The 24,343-nt window shown below is 36.1% G+C and overlaps 1 protein-coding gene across 3 annotated transcripts in view; it reads left to right on the top strand.

Annotated features, from left to right (window-relative positions):
• The first annotated feature begins 1,836 nt into the window (after window positions 1–1,836).
• The window catches only part of RFTN2 (raftlin family member 2), a 30,643-nt gene continuing 8,136 nt past the window's right edge, over window positions 1,837–24,343 (top strand). The window contains exons 1-9 of one of the 3 annotated variants that reach the window (XM_023930775.2): window positions 1,837–2,058; window positions 2,448–2,652; window positions 7,545–7,728; window positions 9,664–9,775; window positions 11,761–12,073; window positions 15,000–15,200; window positions 17,464–17,585; window positions 18,758–18,861; window positions 24,137–24,215. In XM_023930775.2, the coding sequence (XP_023786543.2) occupies window positions 2,514–2,652; window positions 7,545–7,728; window positions 9,664–9,775; window positions 11,761–12,073; window positions 15,000–15,200; window positions 17,464–17,585; window positions 18,758–18,861; window positions 24,137–24,215 (1,254 nt within the window). In that variant the 5' untranslated portion in view covers window positions 1,837–2,058; window positions 2,448–2,513. Of the gene's footprint in view, window positions 2,059–2,447; window positions 2,653–3,432; window positions 3,530–7,544; window positions 7,729–9,663; window positions 9,776–11,760; window positions 12,074–14,999; window positions 15,201–17,463; window positions 17,586–18,757; window positions 18,862–24,136; window positions 24,216–24,343 lie in introns of those variants that run through there. The other 2 variants (XM_086897208.1, XM_086897209.1) reach the window with 2 other exon arrangements.

Here is a 24,343-nt window from a genome sequence, read left to right as displayed (position 1 = left end):
GTGAATCAGTGTAGTTTTAGGGATTTACTCCTTCTCTCATACCAGTTCCCAGAGCCTTTGCATTTTGGGTCACTGGGAGTAGATTGTTTTGTAGTTTGTATCCACTTTGCAACAGGAAATTGCAGCTCTTTAAGCAGCTCTTGAATCTTAAGAATCTTGTGATCCTGTGTCTCTCCTGAGTCATTCAAGTGTTTTGATGCAGTTTTGAACTCCTGTGGGGGATGCTGCTCATTCTTGCTGATTCTGTTTTGTTTTCTTTATTTTGGTCTGTGCAACCTTTGGTTTCATTAGTGACTTGAGCAAGTCTGCAATGGCAGCTGCTGACTGACTTCCAACTTGGAAGCATTTAACAACTTCTACTTATCTAGGATTGCACAAAATATGGACCATTGCTTTTATCTGTAACTCTGATTCTTTGTGGTGTTGTAAGAGTTTGTTTATACTATGGAAAATCCTATCTTGGTGAGAGGGCTGTAATATTGTGTAAGCCTTGTCATGAAGACTTCAAAATATGTGTTCAAAATGGCCTCACTAAAAATGTAGCTATTTTAAGTTAAAAAAAAATGAAAGAGCAGCCTGCTGACAACTGGAGTAGTGCTGCAGGAAGTTGCTTTACTTGCAGCTATCCTTACTCATGCCATGGCTTCATACAAGCAGTTACAAAGAATCTTAAGGGGTGTGTAGAATGAAGCAGCAGGATTCTCAAGGTTGAGTGGACAGTTTACATGTATGGCTGATATGGCAACAGTTCAGGGATAGTCTTTACTGAAAAAAATAAGTAGGGTTTGGGAGCAATTTCTATGTGAGAAGACTTGTAGGAAGATGAAGAATTTTGCATATTTGATATGTTTTCCTAGGTTATAATCGGGAAGACAACACTTGAGGATTTCCTTTCTGTTTCAGCACCTGGGAGCTTGTTTTAAAGACTGCAATATTAGCAACTTAATTTCTAGGCTCTGCACTAAGTGATTCTTAAATTTGTTCCAGAATTATGTGACTTCAGTCTGTAATATGTATTTCAAAGGGTTTGTAGATTTATCATTCCTGGTAGGTTACTTAAATAAAAAAGCAGATCACTTTGCTTGAAGTAGAACAGAAACCCCTGAATAGTCAATGCCTAACTTGGTATTATTTTTTATAGAAAATATAAGTTTTTTAAATAAGGAAATAGGTGCATTTCAATGGAAAAAGCAGAACAGCCTTTTGAATTTAAATGTGAAGTTCATACAATCTACAATGGTATTATGAATCTTAGTTTTTTTTCTAGTCAACTCTTAATTTCTTTAGGTGCAGTCTAAAAATAAAAAGGCAAATTTCTAACAGTTCATCCTGGGAGTAGCAGGGCCATAGAAAATAATTCTGTGTTCCTTTTTTTTCCCCCATGCATTTTTGCCCTCTGCATCAGGTATAATAAAGTTACGAGTGACTTGCAATGGTTAATAGAAGAGTAATGAGAGCCCTTAAAATTATAGTGCATTTTTAGGCCCTAAAGAAAAGTTTACATAGAAAGCAGTGTTGAAAGTCTGTGGCTTTACCAGCTAAAGTGAGTTTAACAGAGGAGCGAAGGATTCTGTTTGTTTAATACCTAGGAGTAATGGAAAACAAAATTTTGTAACTTTATTCATATATAGTGTTGAAAAAGTCTTTCCCATATGAAATGAGGAATATTTCAGTGTAATTTTTTTTTTGTGTTTTGCAACACCAGTTACATAGTTAATTTTCATGATGAAGATTCTTACTGATTTTTCTGGGTAAGAAATTACTACATATTTTTACATTGTTACACTGTGTTCATGTGTTGTTTTTTTTTCCTCTGGAAGAAAGTTCCTGTAGAAAGGAAATAGGAGCCAACTCTGAAATCTAAAATAAGGACTAAACAGCTTTTCATTTGCCTTTCTACCCTTTGAGATGCCAGAAGCAATTTCCTCTTGAAGCTGACTTCCTTTCTGGAAGTGATTTTCGTCTCCAACCATGTTGAGGCTCTTTTCTCATTCTTTCATTCTGACTAACTTGATTTTTTCCTGTCTGACTTTCTACTGCAGTTGGGAACTTCTGGAGGTAAGTAATGACAGACAAGTTTCTAACTTTCTTTTTCAGTTCTTCTTCCCCCCCCCTCCTCGCCCCCCCTTACTCGGTCAGTCTAGAAGGACAAACAAAGCACTATTGGTGTCCTCTGCAAGAGAGCACTGATAGGGGCTGGCTGTAAATTGACGTGGCATGGAAAATCTCTGCTAGTTTGGAGCAGCTCTAATGTTGCTGCGAAATCAAGCCTACTCTTATCCAAGTGTGTAGCTTGAAATCATCACAAACTTACTGCTTCTATGTTAAAAATGAATGGAAAGTACCTTTGCTTTTTGGTGTGGGAACCAGACTTTTTCTCTGTTTGGATTTACAGCTAATAGAAAAAAATCAAGGGGAATTATTTGGTTCCTTTTTTTTCCCTGTAGTAAGAGCGACAGATCTTGCTGCTCCCCCCACCTTTTCCTGCGACTTAATCATTTGCAGATCTTGCCATGGGGTGCGGACTGAGAAAGCTGGAAGACCCAGATGATAGCAGCCCTGGAAAAATCTTCTCTACACTGAAAAGACCACAAGTTGAGACAAAGACGGATTCTGCTTATGAATATGTATTGCTGGATTTTTCTTTAGAAGGTATTTTTTTATGCTGTATCTTTACTGTTTTGAAATAAGAAGAAACAGGATTTAACTTAGTTTTGTCTTGTTTGACTTACAGTAAATGTTAGGCACTTTTATAAAAGCTAGCCAAAATGTAAGACTTTTATTTTGAAACACAAATCATGACGAAGGTTCTTACTTGTATAAAATTACAATGGAAACTGCTGAAGTATTTTTAACAACTAAACCCTCCAAATTACACAACTGTCCTCGTTAAGGAAGCTGGCTAAAAACTGTTAAGAGATTTTTCCTGGTTTCCTGTGAGTCAGATACTGCCATCCATACTCTCTTTGAATAATGGTTGTCTGAATTCACTGTGACGGTTCAGAAAATGCACTGTGCCTGAGCCTTAATTGAATAACAATTTTTTAAATGCACTCAACTTCCAAAAACAGGCTGTCATTGTCCTTGTTACTTTATGCAGAAGTAAGTCTGTTCCTTAGTTGTGTATCAGGAGTAACTTCCCCTCTTACGCCCACCGCAGTCTCTTGGTAGATGTTTCTGTAAGAGTCTGAGTTTCGTCTTACTTTTTTTTCCAAATGCTTTGCTTGTAGTTGTTGAATAGTCTTTTGAAATTGTGACTGAAATGAAACAAAATCTGTATGCATAGCTAGAGGCAGACAGTGCTCTGTGGGATACTTCCTTCCCGAGGGTGTCCCATCTCTAACAGAGCAAGTCCCTGTTCCACAAAGTTGAAAACATAAACAAGCCCAGATGGCTGCCCTCAGAGAACAGACAGCTCAGTTTTACAGTCACATTATAGTAACTTGCATTTTGTAACAACCCAGTCTACTGGAAATGCTTAATAGCAAGGATTTGAAGTAAATGCTGTTACTAGAAGGGTTGAATGCAAGTAAGTGTAAGTGCAGGTCTTAACTGCAATTACAGGAGCTTTTTCATAAACAAAACTTGGCTTCTGATTAGTTTTAACTGTTGTAATATTTTTATTTAAAATACAAGAGTCTTTTAATTTAAAAACTGCAGGATACTAATAGAAGATATATTCTGCTAGGTTATAGTACTGGAAAACTAATTGTGTTCTGTTTATTTACACAAAAAGTCTCACTAGCTTCTGCCTTTTGAAGAAACAAAACTGTTGAGTAAGTAGTGGTAAGATGTTGGAAATAAAGCTAGGCTGCCTAGAGCATACATGGATTACCTACTAACCTAGTGATACAGAAAGAATAATTTTTTTGGAAACTGAAGAGCATTCAGTGTTCTTAAATGGCCTTTGTTCCAGATAGTTTTGCTGTGTTTTCAAGTTACAGTTTCTAGTAGTGTTGTGTAAATTATTTGTTGTAAAGGTGGCTGTCACTTTTTAAGTAAAAGCCCATCAAACAAGTGCAATTAAAGGTGTATCCTCTGTTTTTATAACCTAGCAGTACAGTAGTAAAGATTAATTTTCTCTTGTTTTGTCTGATAATCAGGATTGCTATTTAACATTTAATAAATGTTAAATAACTGAGATCAGTTTCAGATAGTTGCCTCACTCTTTTTTGGGTTTCACACTTGAACTAAAGGGATTTGTAAACACAGGTATCTTTCTGTTGAATGGTTCTAGCTATGTGTGTCTATAACCTTAAAATATTTTTTTTCAAGTCTCTGTTTTTTAGAGCTAAGATGAATACAGAAAAAAAAACATGGTGTGTGTATATGCTGTCTTGGAGGCATTTTTCAATTCTGAGTGTTACTGAAGGGAGGCTTGGCTCAAGTACCGTGGAGAATATATTGAGTTTTTTTTCTTTTTTCCTTCTACTTCAGTCAGCTTGCTCATATACTTGTTGCTATTTGAATACCTTTGGCTAAATGAAACTGAGAGCCCTTTACCACTTCAGACCAAAGTTTTTGCTCTGCTGTCAAGTTGTGTATTTATGGCACTCATTCTGCCTTGCCTACTTCCAGAGCAAAGTCTGCCTCTGCATAGAATATTTCTGTGTTCCCAGGTGATTTCTTTCCACTGGAACTTGCACCAAATAGAGAAAATCTGCACTTAATAGTATTTTAAGATCTTACAGTAAACCATTTCATGCATCAAGATAAAAGTATAGCAAGCATAGATGTGTTACTTCGATTCAATATGCCTTATTCTGTGCTTTATCAGGTATGTGCAATGTGAAGTCAAAATGAGCTTGCTGGGGAAGCTTTCAGCAGTCCTTGATCTTCTCCCAGGCCATGATGCAGATTAGGTCAACCATGCTCTAGTCTGAATTTACTGGCTGGAGTCCCTGTGCATCCTAACTAGTTATTAGCTGTGCACTGAACCTTGGCTTCTCCCTTCCTGGTCCCCAAAATGCTCCTATCCCTACTGTGAAAATTAGCTTTGAATTCCATGGAGGATGATTTCCATCAGGGGAATCCTAAACAAGAAAATTAAAGCCAATCTTATTTTGGTAGAACAGAATAGTACAAAGAAGAGGGAGCAGTGGATTCTGAAGTGTAATTTTAGATGTTGGTCAGTGACTGTAAATTCCAAGGTCTCAGTCATGAGACATATCCAAATCACACAAACAGCTGCTATTTTTTGAAATCAGTTTAACCAGAAAATAGGGATAGTTTATGTATTTCTACTAAGCAGAATGCCTATGCTTTATCTATTACATTTCTATTAGGGAAAAGAAGAAATACTGATGCACCCTACTAAGATGCCATGCTGTCAAGCTCTTGTCACTCTGAATACCACTATGAATAAGTATGAAATAGCTGTTTTGTCACTATCTTCAGTATCCTGCATCTGAGGCTTACTATGCAGCTAGAAAGTTAGCTGTAATTGTTATTGCTACAATATTTTGGCTGCCTGTTGAGACCACATCAGGAAGGAAATTATTTTTAAGAAAAAGGGTTTAAGACATCTATAAAATCAGGGAAGTGATGATCATATTGCATCATTCCTTCTTTTTTGGTCTGTGGGCTATGGAGTAGTTACTTCTCAATACATACGTCTCTTGGATTTACAGTGAGTGGAATCATGGGATAGAGGTACTGCTGATGACAAAATATCTTCTGTTTACAAAAGGGGAGCTGTGATACACTGTCTGCTTAAAAATAAAGTGCAACAGCCATGTCCTTATGACTGGAATGACTGACAGTTTAGTTTAATTGGTTGAATTTTCTGGTTATCAGCAATAAACCATCAACATGTATGTTGGTGATAATTTTTGGTAGTGTGTTTTCCATGTTATAAATTATTCTGGTTCCTCTTGATTGCTTTTCTGTTAAGGTTTTTACAATGATAAGAAAGTAGGCCACCATTCCGTTGTTCCATTAGTAGAAATTGGTATTAAAAAGCATTTGAGTATTGTAAAATACTAGTTTCTGATGGCTTGTGGGTTTTTTGTGGTTTTTTTTTAAAGCTCTCCATAAGTGTAAGTATGTTAATATTATCCTCATTTTATAGTGGGAAAGCACAGGTTTTACAGAACACTACTTGTGAATCAGCAGAGTTCTAATTCAGTTCATTAGGATAAAATATTCTTGCAAACTCAGGAGTCATGTCTCTAGTTTATGATAGTTTAAAACAGTAGAAGAGAGAAACTTAGTGACTTGCTGGGTCTTAGGTCCTTAAATTCCTTGCTACTACCAACCTGCACTATAATGCAGATAGACAGGAAAAGGTAGGAATAAAATATGAGCAAAGTGATGAGAGATTTGTGATGGTATTTGTTTTATTTTATACATTTTTTTAAATTACAGAATCAAAGGAGAGTTAGTGTATTTAATTTCAGTTATATTGTTCGAAAGGGAATGTTCAAGGCAGCATGTTAAAGTTGTTTGTATCTTGAAAAAAGTGTTGCGAGGTCACTTAGTTTTGATTGAGGCATCCTTTAATGCAGATGGTCCACTGGTCTTAATGCATAGAAAGTCCTACAAAGAGGAACTCATCAGAATCCAGACAAGTAGACTGCTTGGAGCAGGGGTCACCAATAGACCAACAGATTTCCAGCTAAGCAGTTTTGTCATCAGAGCTCCTAAGTGCAAAGGATGAAAGTTTTGGCAAATCTGTGCTGGTGTACTCTTCTGCTGCTGTTTGTGTATGAGTGTTGATTTCCTGCTTTCTGAGAGCATCTAGAGTTTCAGCTGTACTTGAGAGAAACAGGAGTTACTGACCCATCAGACTGACTGGAGCAGAGCATGTCATCTGTAACCAGTGTAGAATCTTCCCTTTCTCTCTGCAAAAGCTGTGGACCATTCAAAAAAGGTTCTCCAAGAAGTTTTCCCTTTATATCTGTAGTTTTCCCTAACACTAATGTATTATCCAGGTGATGCCTATTGATATAAAATGCTTGCACATGCTGAGAGGGATGCTTGTCAGAAATCAGTGAGAACACAAGCTTGCTTAGGTGATACATAAGTCTGTTGAAGAAAGGAACTGGAACTGTCAAAGTGTCAACTGATACTCCACAGATCACTTCTAAGGAGAAAAAAATTAAAAAATTAATGGAAACAAATCAATTGTCGTAGGCTTAGATCTGTTGCATGGGAATTTACCTCAAAACTAGAGTTGAGGGATACTGCATCAGTATGTTTAAGGCTTTGGCTAGACAAAATAGTTGTTTTGTTAAGTTCAGCCCTATTATGTGTTTACATGTTAACACAGATTTTAAATCAGCTTGGCAGACCTTGATCAAACAGAAAACATTGCCAAGTATTTTAAAAATAGATCATATTAAGCTGTAAAAATAGGTGCTTGAAGTAGTTGAATAGTGTTGAATCATCCATGAATCTGCTTTTTCTTGTATAAATAGAACAGTAGTTTTTTATTAAAAGCCTTGGGATAAATTTTGTGTGGTTTACGTAAAAGGAACTCACCCAAAATGTTTATAGACATACACAGTATCATGTGCTTCTCTTCTGCTTTCAATGCTTTTTAGCTTCCTCAAATCCAGAAGTTATCAAGATCAGCTCTGTGTTGGATATAGCACCTCGGGTGGAAGAATTTTACAGCAAAGGCTATGTTGTAGGAGCTGTACATCCCATTATGCTGCCAATTGGACGGAGAAGGAATTTCCCTGCAAGTCACATGTATCGAGTGGTACTCTCACGATTAAAACTAAGGTAACAGTGGAACAACTTGAATACACTGATCCTTTACTGAAGCCATTTTTAAGTGGACTGCTCAACATCCATAACTTAGCCATTTGAAATGAGCACCTCAGATTAGCCAGTTAGTAATGCTTTTAATTAATGCTAAGCACACAATAAGCGAATGTTTCCTTTGCCTTAGTAAATATCCTGACAAAAATCTGAAGTGTGATATCATCTGTCTTAGAACTTGCAGCAAATAAAAGATTAACCAAAATACTAGGAGAGTAACAAGCTGCTTTAAACTATCTTGTGTTTTTTCTTGGTTTTCAAAACTTTTCTCATTTCCTAGAGAAAAATTACATGGTTTGTGAATTAATTTGACAGGGATAGTTTGGGCTTTTTCCTTATTAAGAAGGAAATCAATCATTCTGAATCAGAGTTCATACAAAAGCTTGGTTTTGACACTGAGGGGGAGGCAAGAGCTTGTTTATGTTCCAGATCCATAGTCTTGCTTATTGTTCTTGTTTTTATTGCATTGTAATCACCACGTGATCCTAAAGAATACATACAAAGCAATGTTACCATTCATTAGTTCCTTTGAATGCAAAGAAGATAACCCCTGGTTCTTATTTTGAATAACTAGAAAAGTGGATTTCTTGCAGCATTAAAAGCTGTCAAGCTTCCCCTTCTCTCCTAAGTCCTTATGTGATGCAAAAAGGTTCTTGCTTTTATTTGAGGGCTGAGAGGATGTGAATTGGAAGCTGCCTTGCTGCCACTCCAGTAATGCTTTTGTAAAACATTCATTTGAGAGAAATTCTCGAACCCTTTGATTAAACAAACATTGTTCAAAGTATTTGCTGCTCATACAACTTAACCTTTATAAATGCATCTGCAAACAAGGTGAATGCTGTTCCTGTGGGGAAAAGGTTGAGTAAGAAAGCAAAATTTCTTTCTTTTTTTCTTTCAGCCTCTGGAGCCGAGGCTTCCAAGAGCTGGCATTGCCAGCACACAGCTCCCATAATTTGCCTTATCCCTGTAGATGTGGCATCTTTTGGAAGTTTTTGTTTTGTTGACCCTTGAATGGGTGAAGGATGAGGTCTCTAGCCTACGTGGGAAACTGGCATAGGTTCCAGTTTCCTTCCCAGGTGCCATATATACCGAGGCTGGTTTTGGTGTAGGCAAATACAACTACTTCCAATTACTGTTTGGCAAGTAAACTATTATATTTGAATGTGTCTAATTGATTTTCTTTTATAAATTAAATGATTATACAAAGGAAGCATCAAATAAAATTCCATTATATCACTGGCATACACTAAATATTGTCTAACTAATAACAACTGGCTTTAGATGAAACATTAATACTATTCTGTAACTTTAAGTGGAACTTGGAGTTTGTCAGCATAAATATGAGAGGTTTAAACATTATTTAACCTCTCAGTAGGTTTTTTTGCATTGTATTCCTAGTATTTGCCTATACTGTTTCATTTAACAGCTGCAGCTCTGCTTTAGTTACAAAAACTAAGCAGCAGGATGTTAACAGTGTAAAAGTACCATTTCTATTCATGGTGTGTTTTCTACAAGACTGAGCCTGCTTTGTGCTTACTAAATTTATAGTTTAAATTTGTGTGTTTTGCATTGTCAGAGATTTTTGCATTTATTTATTACAAAGGCAGAGCTGTTTTTCAGTAAAGATCAGTTTCCAAAATATCTCTCTGCATGGTCTTCAGATGAAATTCCTGTTAAATATTAATATTCTTATCCTGGCATTGAAACACACAGTACCTGCCACTTTGTGTAAGAAACAGAACAAAACACCAAAACCCACTGAGTTCTAAAAAGTATGAAGAAGCATTGTCAGGATTTCATTCATAACTATTCCAAAAGAAAAGAATTCTATATGCAAGCATTTGCTGAAGTTGGCAGCAAATGCCTGACAAAGACTTCTTTCTTTCTGTGTTCTAGCCAGAAGCACGCAGCACCCAGAGGACAAAGGCACCCCAGGCTGGTGATTGAGGAATGTCCTTTAACATATGAAACACTGACAAATGAAGTAGTGAAAGAACTGCTAGAGAAGGTAATGGAAGTTTTTTTTTAACTTCTCTTCTGATTTTTGTTTCTGTCATACATGTAAGCTACATTCAGTGGTTGTGGTTTTAGTTTTGTGTTTATTTTATAGAAGCTATAAAACTTTTCTCTAAGTGAGAAAAGAGGTGCTTTTTGTAATGTAAGACTGAGTATCCTTGTAAAGCTTTGGAAGTCTTCGCTGAAAGCAGAATCAGGCCCAAGCTCAGTCACTCTTTATAAAATACTTTTTTGATATGTGAAGTTTTATGTTTTTCTGAGTTAAGTACCTAAGAAATTATTTTTCATTCTTTAACAAAAAATACAACATGTATAGGAACTATAACAAATATTTACTTAGCACAGCTTTTGAAAACATTGTACAATTACAGTAAACTTCTACTGGAATGCAAGTTATAGTTCTGGTTCTTTTTGTGTTTAACTTCCTCTGTAAAATTGAAGACTTGCTGAAACAGGAAGCTATTGCCATTACAAGAGTTAGTGATACCTTTTTATTTTAGTTGCCAAGGAGGGTAGTAGAAGAAAAAGCATATTGGAGATCTTTAATGATCTTTGAAATTTCAAGAGTTATTTATATCTTCTAAATGGCTTATTTTGACTTTGTCAGGTGTTTCAAATTTAAAATGTGATTACGTTATGCATTTATAATATGTATACCTGTCCCATGTTGGTGGTGTAGTGTACCAGATAAAGATTTAAAGGAAAAACACACTTGAAATGAGCAGCGATGGAGTCTTGGAAGCATATCTGTTACAGAAGTAGTGTGTGAGAATAACTTGATTTTTTAATGCCCTCAGTTTTAAAACTATTAAATTAATTAATAATACATATAATAATAAACCATTAATTAAATAATAAATTAATTAAAACAAATAATCTAGTCATATCTTAGTACATTTTTTTTTCAAGATCTGAAACAATAAGACTTTGTGGTGTTTCAGCAGAAGATTATCATATTGTCTGTTTTTCTCTGTTGCTTGTTAAATTCAAAACTATTTTGGTTGTCCTTGAAGCAGCAGCTCTGTATATATAACCACAGTGATTGGCATATTGTATCATTGCTGTACATAATTAATGGCAGTAGATAGACTGAAGTGTCACCATCACGATACTAAAAAGGGATTGCAGTGCCATCAGTCGTTTGATTTTTACTCACTCTGGAGTTTAATAGTTTATATGAGTAAAGTGAATCCTTCCTCCTCTGTGCTCACTTAATCCAGTACTTCCCATGTGATGTCTTTCTGAGCTGAAGTTCCTGTATTTACCTGTGTAAGACTTTACTTCACAGGGTAGCTTGTAGTACAAGATGTCAGTGGGATTACCTTCCTAAATGCCAGCATTTCTTAAACCGGGAAAAAAACCACCTCCAAGAGCAGACACATCCCACAGGTGGCACAGATGTTACATTTGTGTATTGAGACTTCAGTGCAGAGAAGACACCACTGGCTGAAATAAGAGGATTTCATTTGCTTTTAACTCCCTCCTTTCTCTGCTCTTCCACTGTCCTCAGTAATAACAAAGCTGAGTAGCCTCCAAGGGAATGTAATTATCTCCAAGGTGATGACTTATGGCTTATGACAGAGATACTTCTATAGTATTGGAGGTCAGTATTTTCAGTATGACTGGCATCACATATTTAGAGAAATACTATTTACTGCTCTACTATACTGCTTATCAATACAACACATTAAATAAAATACTTTGGGTTTGTTCTAAATTATGGATTTTGTGTACTCTGAAATCAGTACCAGTGTTGGCCACCTTTCTTGGACTGACTCTAAGGATATGCTGGAAAAGTTGCATTTACTTCAAAGCAGGGGCAGCATCAAAGACAAGTCACCCCTCTGTAATACAGTGTTATGCCTTTATGTTCTCAGCAGTTTAGTAAAGAGGCTTATGAATGTACAAGTTTCAAAGAAGAAAAAAGTGTGTGCAATTCTGAAATGACTTTGCAGCTAAGTTTATGTTGTGTTGCAGGTTAATGAAGCTGCTAGAAGAGGAAAGAAGTTTGTGGGATTTGTAACACAACATTTTTCTCAGCCTAAAGCCTGTAATGGAACAAGCACAGATGGAGGTGCAGAGCTGGACTCAACACTGGGCAGAAGAAATAGGGAACACAGAAGAGAAAATTTTGATGAAAGCTATAAAAACTGGAATGAAGGGACATTGAGCGGGCACTCATCTGAGAGTGGGATAGAGGAGGAAGTGCATGGAGAAAGCAGACTGTTAGAGGATTCAGATTTCCAGTTTGGAAAAGAAATCAGCCATTCTAAATCACGAAGAGGAGATGGTAATAAATGCTGCTTGTTTGTTGCAGAAATAAGGTATTTTATTGAGGTGTTGAGGTGTTGGAAAAAATAGAAGAACAGCATTTTCTGTTGTATCAAATACTGGTTTTGGAAGATGCTTCTACACATGTGTATGTAAATGCATACATATTTCTAAAAGAGTTGCCAGTTAAAGAAGCTGAAGGAATACTTACCTTCTGCTTTATGTATGTGAGCTGTGGTAATATATTTAAATGATATTTCAATTTTCCTGTAGACTATTAGAGATGTACTGTCGGAATTCTACTTTGCAACTTAAAGAAAAAAAGAAAACCACAAACAAACCCCCCAAAATTGCCCACGGTGTAATTGTGGCTTGAAATGTGGTACCAACAGAAAGGTTTTCTGCTTGATGTGTGTATTATAAGCCTGTGACAGTAAAAATCCTTCCTTTTGGAAGGATGCAATTGTTATAAAATATTTTCTGCAATACACACATAATTTTACTCATTATGAAATTATAAACACGTAATGATTTCCAGGTATATGTTGTGATTCCAGTTTCAAAGCTGACAACAAAGAGAGCCCCTTCCAGCTAGAGTCATAATTTTACACGCTTCCAGGCAACTCACATAACGTACAGCAAATAAATCCGTTCATAATGGATTCTTTCTGGTTAATGTGCCTTCAAGAAGTGTCCTGAAAGAGATCACTGAAATTAATGCATTGACCATGAAATCGAAGACAATAATTGTTACAAAATGAATTTCTTAGAGAAAAGTAAGCATTAAAAGTATGGGAAGGAAAAACATAATTGAAAAAATGCTGGTGCCACGATAGACAGCTCAGTTGTAGAAGAATGAGGTGCTTGATGTAGTCTGTGTAGAAAATGGCCTGAAACATTGACTTCTGGTACTGAAACTGTAAGGCTTTCTGGCTGCTAAGAGGAGAAGAAAGAAAGGAAGGAGAAATCTAAGTAAGAGAACTAATGCAAGACAGTATTGTGTGGAAAGGAGGCGACATGAAACTTTCATGTCAGGCTGCATTCCTTGATGAGCCAGACAGGTTTTAATTGCTCTCAAAAGCAGCATTTTCACTTTCCTGTTAAAGTAGCCTCTCCAGTTTGTAGACTGTGAGAATAATGACTCTAAGCACAGAGATAATCAATGGCCCTCTTATTTTTAACACTTGAGTAAAAGCAGTCTTTCTACAAGTGAGCCTTTATAGCATAATCTGTTAAAGCTTTACTCTTTTCTTACAGCTTGAAGTAGTGGGTTTGCTATATATAGCAGAATAGAAGTCCTTTAAGGAAGAGGGAAAATTCTTGGTTCTGTTCAGGAGCATTGTTTGTGCAGGCTGGTGTGACTAGGTAGATCAGCAGCCAGTGCAGTCCCTGCATGCAGTGTTCTTAGGAAACTTCAAAAAGCTTTGGCAAAGATATGCCAGGCTTCTCTACACTAGTCAAATAGAAAATCACTGGAATTGATAAGATAAAACTTCTGGAAACTTAACCACCTTTCTTGGTCTATTTTTTATGTAACCATCATTTTGAAAAATACTGATGTTAATTTTCCAAGGCAGTGTTACATGTGTGTAGGTATATACTGCTATGCTAGTGTGCCACTTCTATTTATCAAAAGAGGCAAAACTCTGTCCAAGTTACAGATTTGGGGATTGTAAGTATGAATTTTACTGTTACGTTGCTTTTTGAACTATTCTATTGAATTTTGACTATAATACATTGCTTGCAGAGGTAAATTTCTGTTAGATGTGAGGAATTGAATAGTTGTATTGGAAAACAATTTTTTTCCCAGAAAAATAAGGGATCTCACTTCAGTATATGGAAATAGAAACTAAGGTTTGTCAGGATAAACACATCTATTCTGATGCGAGCACCTGTGAAAGTGATAAAATTGTATAAAAGGAGTCATCCCTTCCTGAAAGTTCAACATTTTGTTCTGAATTTTCCTTATTCTAGGCACCTCATATCACCTGCAGTGGGTGATAGTAACACTTCTCAAAGCAGGGAGGGATTCTTCCAGATACTGATTCAGAATACTTAGAGTACAAATCCTATTTTGGAAATTTCTCTGTCTCTGGAGCTTAGAGAGAGATTGACGTCTTAACTGGGGTCATCTAAGCAAATTACTTTGTTTTGCCAGTGTGAAAACTTCAATGTTTAGAGGTTGGTTTGCACTGATTTAGGGTGCCCAGCAGTATTAGGCAGTCTGAGAACATTTCTGGGCAACTGCTTTTTGTTACTTCTCTACACCAGTGACACACAAGTGTATTTGTAGAACACACATGCTTAGGATTTCATAACTTGTACCAGTGATTTCCTAAAATGCTATGGATATGTTAGTTTTTAATGAGTGCTTGCTTGTGACCGGTTTTGTTGCAGCACTGTATTAATACCTAGACAGAAAAACTATTTGAGGATATGTTGGTTTTTTATCCTTAACTTCCACTGATCATCAATTACTATGGGAAAATCCCAGTAAGCAACTAATTACACTGGTACTTACCTTCAGAAAATGATGCATAGAAGTCAGTACAAGGCATTTCTTAAATTTACAAGCTTAGAAGATTTACTTTCATTTTTATGATTGCAAATATTTGTAGCCAGAAGTTCCACAAGTGGCAGAAATTAAGGCTATTTCCACTGGTTTTTTCTTAGTCTTTGTATGTTTTCTTTATGCAAACACCAACTACCTGAAGAATTCAGTGAAAGCCCAGCTGTAGTAAGTTCACATTTTCCTCATATCCCAAAGTGTACCTCCCCTCACACCTTGTCCTGAGTATGTTTAGGTCTTCAGCAGAGCCACATTAAGAAACAGTTACTAAAACCGTTGCTTAGAATTAGAAAATTATATTAAAGTAGGAGAGTGGTAATATTGCTAATTTTGGAGCACTGTATTTGAGGTTCATTATTCCTTTCTCTCTCCTTAGATAAGCTCTACACAGTCTTCAATGTTTTTGATGATGATTCTACCTGTTGGACCTACCATGAAGGTGTTTTGTCTATGAAAGTAACAAGAAAGGGGCCAGTTGTTAGTACACTGGAAGCAGACTGGCTAGAATTAACTACATTTTATTATAAACAAGGATTGGCCTTAGTTGATTCTTTTGTACACTGGGAAACTTCTAAAGGTGAGTACTGTCCCAGGATATCATGAAGCTTTTTCTTGTTTACATATATCTACCTAACTTGAAAACAAATCCTATTTTGCTTCTTAATGGGAGGATATTTATGTAAACATGTCCAGATAGATCTGTAACTGTCCAGAAAATAAATTGCTTCCTTTTAGGTATCAGATTCTAAAAATTTATAATAGTCTAAGTAATTGAAATTTTTGCTTTGTTTTATCAAATTGACAATTTCCAAAGCAGCAAACTAGAGTAGCTTTATAACAAAATAAAAATTTTGTACTAGTTCTTCTGGTTTGGTTTGTGCTTTTTCAGGGTGAAGACAATGGGATGAAAAGTGTTTAGAACTCTTAAACTCTGGTGAAATATGTAGTTGAGAGATTTATTTCCATTTGAACTGGATTTGTCTGAAAGCCAGAAGCTAAAAGTGTGTAAAAAAATAGCAGGTAGCTACTGTTGTACAATTACTTGAAACAAAAAGTGAAGAAAATGGTAGTACCCTAGTGTTAGGGGTACATACCAAGACAAATTGACATGATTAATAAATTCAAACAACAGATGTTGTTTGATAGCAAACCTACACTTTATACTTCACTAAGGTGATGCTTTGGTTGAATTTGTACCTCTCTTAGTACAAACTTGCTTGTTTGTACTAAGTTGCAAATTATCGATGTTCCTTTAGAATTAGTTATTGCAATGTAAGCAAGCAAAATATAGGGTTGCAAAAGACTTGTCAAGTGTTTGTTGAAAAGGTTTCAGGGACCTTAAATAGTTTCTTGCAATGCTCAGGATGATTAATAAATGCAAGAGACAATTAATTACATATTAAAGTGACTTTCAGAAGTCATTTCATCTGCTTTTCACATTAATTATATAAGGAGGATAAAATTACTGTCAGTTTGAGTAGCTGTTATATTTACTACGCCTTATGCTTTTTCTGATCATTTTGATTTAAAACAATATGCATTCATCAATCCTTTTGCAAGGCTTGGATTATTGAAGTCCTTAAATTTTAAAAAACCTGCAAAACATAAGATCTTTGCAAGTTAAATTATGATTTTTCAAAAACAAAAGCCTGACACTGACAGCTCTTCAGTTTTCATTGCTCTCCACAGTTCTGAGTGTGAATCACTGTTTCTGTAGCTCTTCACTAAACCTAGTGACTCAGAGGCACATAAGCTCATCAACATAGATTACTTCTGGTGGAATTTGGCAGCTAGTCCCTCTCAAACTGCATGTTTTGTGCACATCAACAGTCTAATGCCACAGTCTGTAGCAGTCACCTTTCCTACTCTGAAACTATTCCTTTTTGTAGAAAAACCAAATTTCCTTCGGTGAAGAGGTGAAAATTCAGACTTGTAGTTTTCAATGCAGAGATTTTTTAGAGCTGGAAAAGAACCCTCTGGAGGTCTGTTACAGTTCACTGAAGGGTGGTTTTGGCAGCTGTTGAAATTAATCTTTGCAGCTGTTATCCAACAACAGTTTTACAGTCTTCCTATTCCCCACAGAGAGAGCTGTCTGCTCTTCTCTGCATGAGTAACTCCCGTCTTTTATACCCAGGCAATAACATATCCAGTATTGGAGGGGATTTAATGCTGATATTCTGAGGATTACATAATTTTGCTGTACCAATTTAATTTGTTAGTCATTTATCAAGGTAAATCTCCACAAAAGGCTTCCCAAAGGCTGTTAGGAGAAGCAAAACCAGAAAATGAACAAAATTTGATGCACAGCTTTAGTTCGGGCCAAACAGATACTACCAGGCTTTGAGATGTGAGTCAGGGAGTTGTGCTCTGAAACTTCCTTCCCATCAGGAATTCTCCTACAATTACTTGTTTCAGGCTCTTCCTGTGGCCATTTATGTATTTAAGTAGCTGTAGTTGAGCTTTACACTTCATGGTTCACTCTTTTTTGTGCTCTCTCCCACCACGCCAAAATCGACGTCTTGTCAGGAGGACAGTATTGAAGTTGAGAAAAAAAGAGTTGTGCCCATCCTCTGCAGTAGATACATTGAATACAGGAAACTGGAATTCATAGTGGAGCATGGAAGGGGTTAATGCTTTTGAGAAAGTAGTTCATTGTTCAATTTTTATAGAAAAAAGGGATTTTAATAGTAAGTTGACTTGAATGCTCCACAAATAAACACAAATTTGAGTGTGCTGAGTAATTTAATTTTATTTTAGAGGACTGTTCAGTGAGAAAGAAACATGTGTACATCTTGGTAATCTATTAACCTAAAATTCAGTGCTTATGTTTATGTCCACAGGGGATTATTTGCCCAAATCTTTAGAAGGACTATTTATCTATGAAGAAGAAGGTGCTGGAGTTCCAGGTTCTAACAGGAAAGGAAATGATGCAATAGTTGTTGAACAATGGACAGTCATTGAGGTAAATAGATGATGATTTAGCAGTGCTGTTTCCTACTTGTATTTTTCTTTGTTTTTTCCTTTAGGCTGCTGGTTCTAGTGTTCCATAAACATTCGGGATGGCTTCCTGAAGTCACCTGCGTAGGCTTAACTAAAAACCCAAATTATAAAAATTAAATCAGATTTGTGGGCATTAGTAACTGTACATAAAAGAAATATGCCAGAGCAATTCTGGCTTGACATTTGTAAATGTTCATGCCCACAAGTTCTACCAAAGAAAATGTCTTGGGTTTTTTTTGTGTGTGTTTCAGACCAATTCAGATGTCATTTCAGCAAGCACAGGCCACATTGGTAGTGTGAAGTATTTTTTAAAACAGGAGGAGAAGATAGCTAGAACTAGAAAAACAATAAAAGAAAATTGATAGTGAATTAATTCAGTATGTTTTCAGATATGTATTTTTATGCAAATCTTTCTGCTAAATATGACAGACTTGGGTTTCCTAATAAATTTACATCTACTGCTGTGGTAGGTTAGTACTACTACATCTACTACTACATCTACTGCTGTAGTAGGTTACTGTAGTAGCAGTAAAATTACTTCAACTACTCTTTAGAAATATTCTGATCATTTAGGATTATTGGTATGAATGACATCTGAGAGCAGTGTTGTTGGATTAAGGTCTTACTTTTGAAATATCCAATGATAAATACTTTTACCAATGTGAAAAAAAATCAACATCAAACTAAAAACTTGTATATTTTAAAAAATGACCGCCATCAAAAATCAGACCAAAATGGGTTTGTGTGTAGCTAAGTGAGATGCTTATTTTTCACATGTGGAATAAAAAGAGTAAAGATGTCAATTGAGACACCTAATTATGGGTGCTTAAAAAGTTTTAGGAGCTAATTTAGCAAAGTGACAAGTTTCATGAGAGAGATGTGCTTTGAATTATGTCTCGATGAGTCAGGGCTCATACCTAATGTTAATAAATTCTGTTTTCCATGGATTTTGTCGTCTTGAACTTTTCAAGTTGTTTTCAGTTTGAAATAATGAATCTCCATCATTCAACAGCTCGATGTCATGTCAAAGGATTATCTCATTAAAAGTGAGAGGGGGAGGTGTTGGAATTGTGTAGAAATGCAAATAAAACCTGTACAGAGTCTCTTTACTACTTTTTATAATTATTAATGTAGGGATGTGAAATTAAAACAGATTATGGACCTTTACTGCACACGCTGGCTGAGTTTGGATGGCTCCTGACCTGTGTCCTCCCTACACCAATTGTACGACATGACAGGTACCCTTGATTATTGATTTTTGGTGTGCATGTCTGAGAATTATCCAGTAATTACTTGCATACTTAAATGTAAAAGGAAAAAAATGCTGATAATGTTAAATGTATGTAAAGCTTGAGCTATAAGTAGCATTTTCATGGAGTGCTTTGCCGCATCTGCTCACTGATTTCAGTGAGTCTAATTCTAAATTTAAAATACATTGTGTAAATCTAAACAGGAAAGATTTTATTTAGGAAACTTTTTATCACATACCCAGTCCACAGCAATGGGGTTACTCATGCTTCAACTGGAAACAAGTCTTGAAATGTTTCACTAGTTTAGGACCTTGGTGAATGACTGACTTAGACTATGATATGTTGTCATAAGGCAGTCATGGAGTATTTGTTGCAAATTAGGGCGGAGAGTGTGCTAATCCAGCAAGTTATTGGTCTGTTTCCTCTTTTCTAATACATGGTTCACATGTATTAGAAAATAATTACACAATAATCTATGGTTCACCTGAAATATAGTACCAGATTCCTAGACTTCAGTTCTCTAGCTGTAATGTTTAGTTAGAGCAGTAATGGGACTCTTTTCTACATAAGAAGAGCTAAATTGAAGGCCTGGATTCCTCATAATGTTCCAGGCTTTCTTTTCCTTTTTTTTCTTTTTTTTTTTCTTTTTTTTTTAAATAAACACTCCCCTCCCCCCCAAAAAAGGGTACTGTGACTTTCATCACAGCTAAAAAGTGGCAAATGAAGCACTAGACCAAGCATTCTTAATGCCCCTCTTTTCTCATAATTTTTTTTTTTTTTTAAAAGTTCTCCACCCGTTAGATTAAGATTGCCAAGCTTAAAAAATAAACAAATGTACTGAGGCAGGGCTTAGGACTCATTAACAACTGTGGAAAGAGTGGATAAGTCAAATAATCTTTGGATCCCAGACCTCACTGTGTTAAATTAAGATAGCATGAAAAAGATGTGAATGAAAGATTCTTAGAAAACAGCTGCAAGAAAGTGAAGTTCTGGTCAAGTAATTTGACATAATTAAATCAACTCACCATGTGTGAGAAGGAGGCTTTTGTGATCAGGAAATAGGTGTTGGGTTTTTTGGCAGTGTTTTTTCTAATAGTTGATTTTAACCAATTGGTTAAATGCAAAGCTAAAAGAAGTTGTGATAAAATATGGCATGTTCTGTTGCTTATCTTTTTCTGAGGGTCTCAGTTCTGGTTTCTTCTGGAGGAAGAAGCACTTTCCAGAATATAAATCGAATGGTTATCCTTTAATTTCTTCAATAATTTTGTAGTCTAAGTGTATTAGCTTTGAACATGGTGACTTTTAGGGTATATGAACTACTGGGCCTGGTTCTCATAAACAGCTGAAATTTTGGCCAAATCTTAGCGCTTGAGAGTTAGTCTTCGAATCTGGGTACAATCTTTGAAGAATGCCAGTGAAGAATGGGGGAAGATTTTAGTAGTCATATGTGTTCTGAGTCATAGGATGAGGGAATATTTGACTTGGAACCTTTTGTGTCCCACAAGCCATGTAACTGAACCCATCCCCACAGGGTTTGGACAGCAGGGTCAGGAATGTACTGAGCAGCTGCTGAGTGACATGCTGGGGGTGTCAGCCTGGGCTTGCAGCACATCAAATGGTGCTGGTTTGTACCTCAGAGTTCACAAAGCAAAGGCAGGGCCAACTAAAAGAGGAAAAGTGCTGTAAGAAAAAATAAAATAGGATGCAGTGCTGTAGGAAGCATGAAGAGATTAAGCTGAAGCTGCTTCCTTGAATCAGTGAGGATATACCAGGAAGATATTTAGGCCTCAAACAGTGCTGTGTCCCAGATGTGAAACAAGCAGAGCATTAACAGTAGTGCTCATGCTAAAGGGGCTTTATACTGGCCAAATCTGAAACTGGATTCATTTTGTGTCAACACTAGAGTAACTCAGCCTAATAAAAAACATTTGTTTTCTGGCCCAAATGCTTGAGTAGAAGTCTGTATGAATTGTCTAATGCTTGTTATCCCATTGTAGCTTGTGAGCTACTCTTGCAAGAAATAGGATGAATCATGTTTTGTGTGCCTGTAGTATATCTCATATACAACAATTCAGTTTGCTTTACAAAAGGAAAAAAAGCAACTTATGGACAAGAATTCCTAATTAGGGATTGAGAATTCATGAGAATCAGAAAATGAATGTCTTCCTGTTGTGATAGGCTGAGTAGTGATTGATAAGTACTATTTTTAGGCATTGATGTTGGTATTTAAAGAGAAGAAATTCCTGGATGGTTACTGTGTGTCTGCCATGAAAAATGCCATTACTGTGGTGGTGGAGGGTTATCCTAGGAATGCAAAAGTCTTAATAAAGAGGGACACTTTATGCTGCTCAACAGCTGTTTTTTTCCCCAGACTTGAAACTCTGACCTCAAAACCCAGCCTGAATATTAAGAGGCTTCAGAAACACTGAAAAAACCAAAATAAGCGACAGTTTGAGATGATCTGACAAAATTATGTTTTCATGTTCATTTTTAGAATAGAATTTTTGCATAGTATTTAAATAAAATTTTATCTATTATCCCCATTTTTACTAGTACTGTATTCTCCTCTATTCTGTTGTCTTTTCTCCTAATTTATTGCAAAACTTTCATCTCAGATAATTTGTGAGTGTTTAAAAAATACTTTGCTTGTAAATTAGTGCTACTGCAGTTTTTAGTATGGTATTACCATGAGTTTGTAGAAATCCATACATGTTTGTGGTTGAAAATCAGAATTATTTTTAGGCTTATTAAATTTTTTATTGAAAAATGTCCTGGCTCCTTTAAGCCAGGACACTTAGTGGCTGATGTCTGTCTCAAAACTGAAAGTCTAGATGCTATCCAGTTCCAAAGGAGTGCAGAGTTTTGAGAAATTAAACAAGCAAACAAAACAACAACAAAAGCTACAAAAAAAACCCCACCAAAACCAAATACATTAAAATAATTTCTTATTCCCTTTGTTAATTTTCAGAAAATCTTGTTGAACATCTATTCTAATTGCTCTATATATCAAATATTCATGTATTAAAAAATGGATCTGTAAAAATCAGAGCCATTGGCAGTACTGCTGAGCTTGTAGCTTCATGGTTGTTTTAGAGGACTTAAATATACACATGTAAGAGGATGCAGGTTTTGCCCATACAGCATAAGCAGACAAACAAATTGCTGGTGTTTCAACAAAAGAGTCTCTGTTGCTCTTCATCACTCTTAAAAGAAGAGACAGGAAAAAGGCTTCAGCAGCCTTACTCTGCAGTGACCTTTATTTCCCTTCACTGATTACTGTAGGCCCTGAAAATGGGCAGGGCAGACTGTGGGCAATGCAGTGCAAAAAACGCTGACTTCATGGTTATTAATTTATCCTGGCTCACTACTTAATCTATGTTTTCAAATGCCCTGACTTATGAGGCAAAGAGGGAATGTAGAAATGAGAAGGGAAACTATGGAGCTTCCCTTGCTGTAAGCACTTCTTCTCATTTAAATTCTGTGGAAATCCCACTGTCATTGAGTTCTTTGTGAATTAAGCTCATAGCAGCTTTGTCGTGTGCAGCATTTTAATAAGGTCATACTTAGAAATTTGTTAATTTACTTCTTGTCTACTCACCATCGTGTCCTTTTTCTGTTCTAGTAGAATTTGTACAAGCTCTAGCTTAATGTTTGGGTTTTTTCCTTTTCTCTGTAGGAATGCAGACACTGTTACAAAATAAGCCTTAGGCTCTTCCCCATGCCAGGGACTGTGCTCAGCCTTGTTACTTGGAAGAGATATTTTTCAGTTGATCAAAAGAGACATAACTGAGGCACAGAGAAATACCTAGCCAAGTGGAATAAAGTTGCAGGATTGCAGATTTCCTTGTAATGACATAAAATCTAAACACTCTTTCTCCCAATGAATGCAAATAGTGAGTTAGGGACTCTTGGAACAGGAAGCCTTGTTAGGCTTAAGGAAATGAATGAATTTGTTCTCCTGCATTTTTGTTTTTCCCACAAGCTGGAGTTTTAGTTCTCTGTTCTCATCCAGGGAAGACATGCAAAGATATGCCATGACCTGAGTACAGCGACACTAAAAGGTTGAGAGGGGCCAAACACGATCGTAAATCCATCACTAACTATTGATCTGAGTGGCTGTCCATGCAGAGAATAATGCTGGTTTGTGTACTTTCTCAGAGCTTACTTCCAGAAGTTTACTAGGGCAGGCTGTTAGCTCTTATGAGCTCATAGGAACCATTTTAATCCCTGGTTTTTCTTGGAGCAAGTCCCTGATTTTAAATACAAAATAATTTTCTGTTGTGAAACATGCATCAGTTACCTTAACTTCATGTCTGTGGTGTTTAACCTTGTGACATATCCCCACTGATGTCAAAGCTTACATTGTTTTAGTAGTTCTTTCTGTAATGTTATGTATAATAACACAGTTTTATGATTGATAGAATAGGTAGAAACATAAATACTTCAAATTAACTCCCATCTCTTTGGTGTTTCTAGTATTCCCTTTTGGAAAAAAACCTAACACCTTTGTTTTGTCTACCACAAGGATATTAGCATGTGTAAAAAGTTCCAGAACTGAATTTGCTCTTTTTTTTCCCCTTCTTTATTTTTCTTACAAAAATATTCTCTTGTCCTGCCTGTGCTGGTATCTCCCTTGTACAAAATACCTGATGCTATTCATCTCATTCTTGATGTAAACCTTACTAAAACTGAGCTGAAGCCCTCTATCCATAGGTGGTAAGGCAGGAAATTTATCCTAAAATGTCAGTTAGCTGACATTTTATTAGACAGCTTTTATTTAGCAGTAAAGAATGTTAATTTCCAAGTTTCACACCACAAAGTATTGAGAGATTTGCTGAAGCTATGGATCTATCTTGGGCCTGGTTGTTGTGATATTATTAGGTAGTAATATGTTGCTGCATATTTAACAATGAAGATTAAGTTTAACAAAAAGACTTGTGAAGGTTTGCCTTAGACATAAATGTGGATTAAAAGAGGGAGCTCTGATATTTAAACTTTCAAGTGCACACATGTTAGATAACTCCAGTCATGGTAATACAAGTTACTGGTCTGTCCATATTTTCATGTGCATCACCTTAACCCAGTTCTATGTATCTATTTTTTAAAAATATCATTATAGAACTGTTAGAGAATAAATAAACTAGATAATACTCTGTAGTCTGTCCTCATTCATGGCCTTACACCACCCCTTAAAGTTGACTTTGAATATGTTAGTGACAATTATTGCCTTTAAAACATGGAAACTATTTTCTTTAAATTTTAGTGAAGGAAATCTGGCCACAAAGCAAGTCATTTTTCTTCAGAGACCTGTTATGTGGAGTTCTGCTGTCCAGACACCAGAGGTGAGTAACATATTTAGTACTTCACATAATAGTAAGATACAGAAACAAACTGGACTTCAGAATTAGCAGGGGGAGAAAATGGCAGAACAGGGTTTCCCCTCTAACAATTTCAAGTTTGTGGATGTTTT

Source organism: Cyanistes caeruleus, chromosome 7 (genome assembly GCF_971803275.1).
Source record: "Cyanistes caeruleus chromosome 7, bCyaCae1.hap1.1, whole genome shotgun sequence".
NCBI classification, from domain to species: domain Eukaryota; kingdom Metazoa; phylum Chordata; class Aves; order Passeriformes; family Paridae; genus Cyanistes; species Cyanistes caeruleus.
This window is presented reverse-complemented; position numbering and strand designations above follow the sequence as displayed.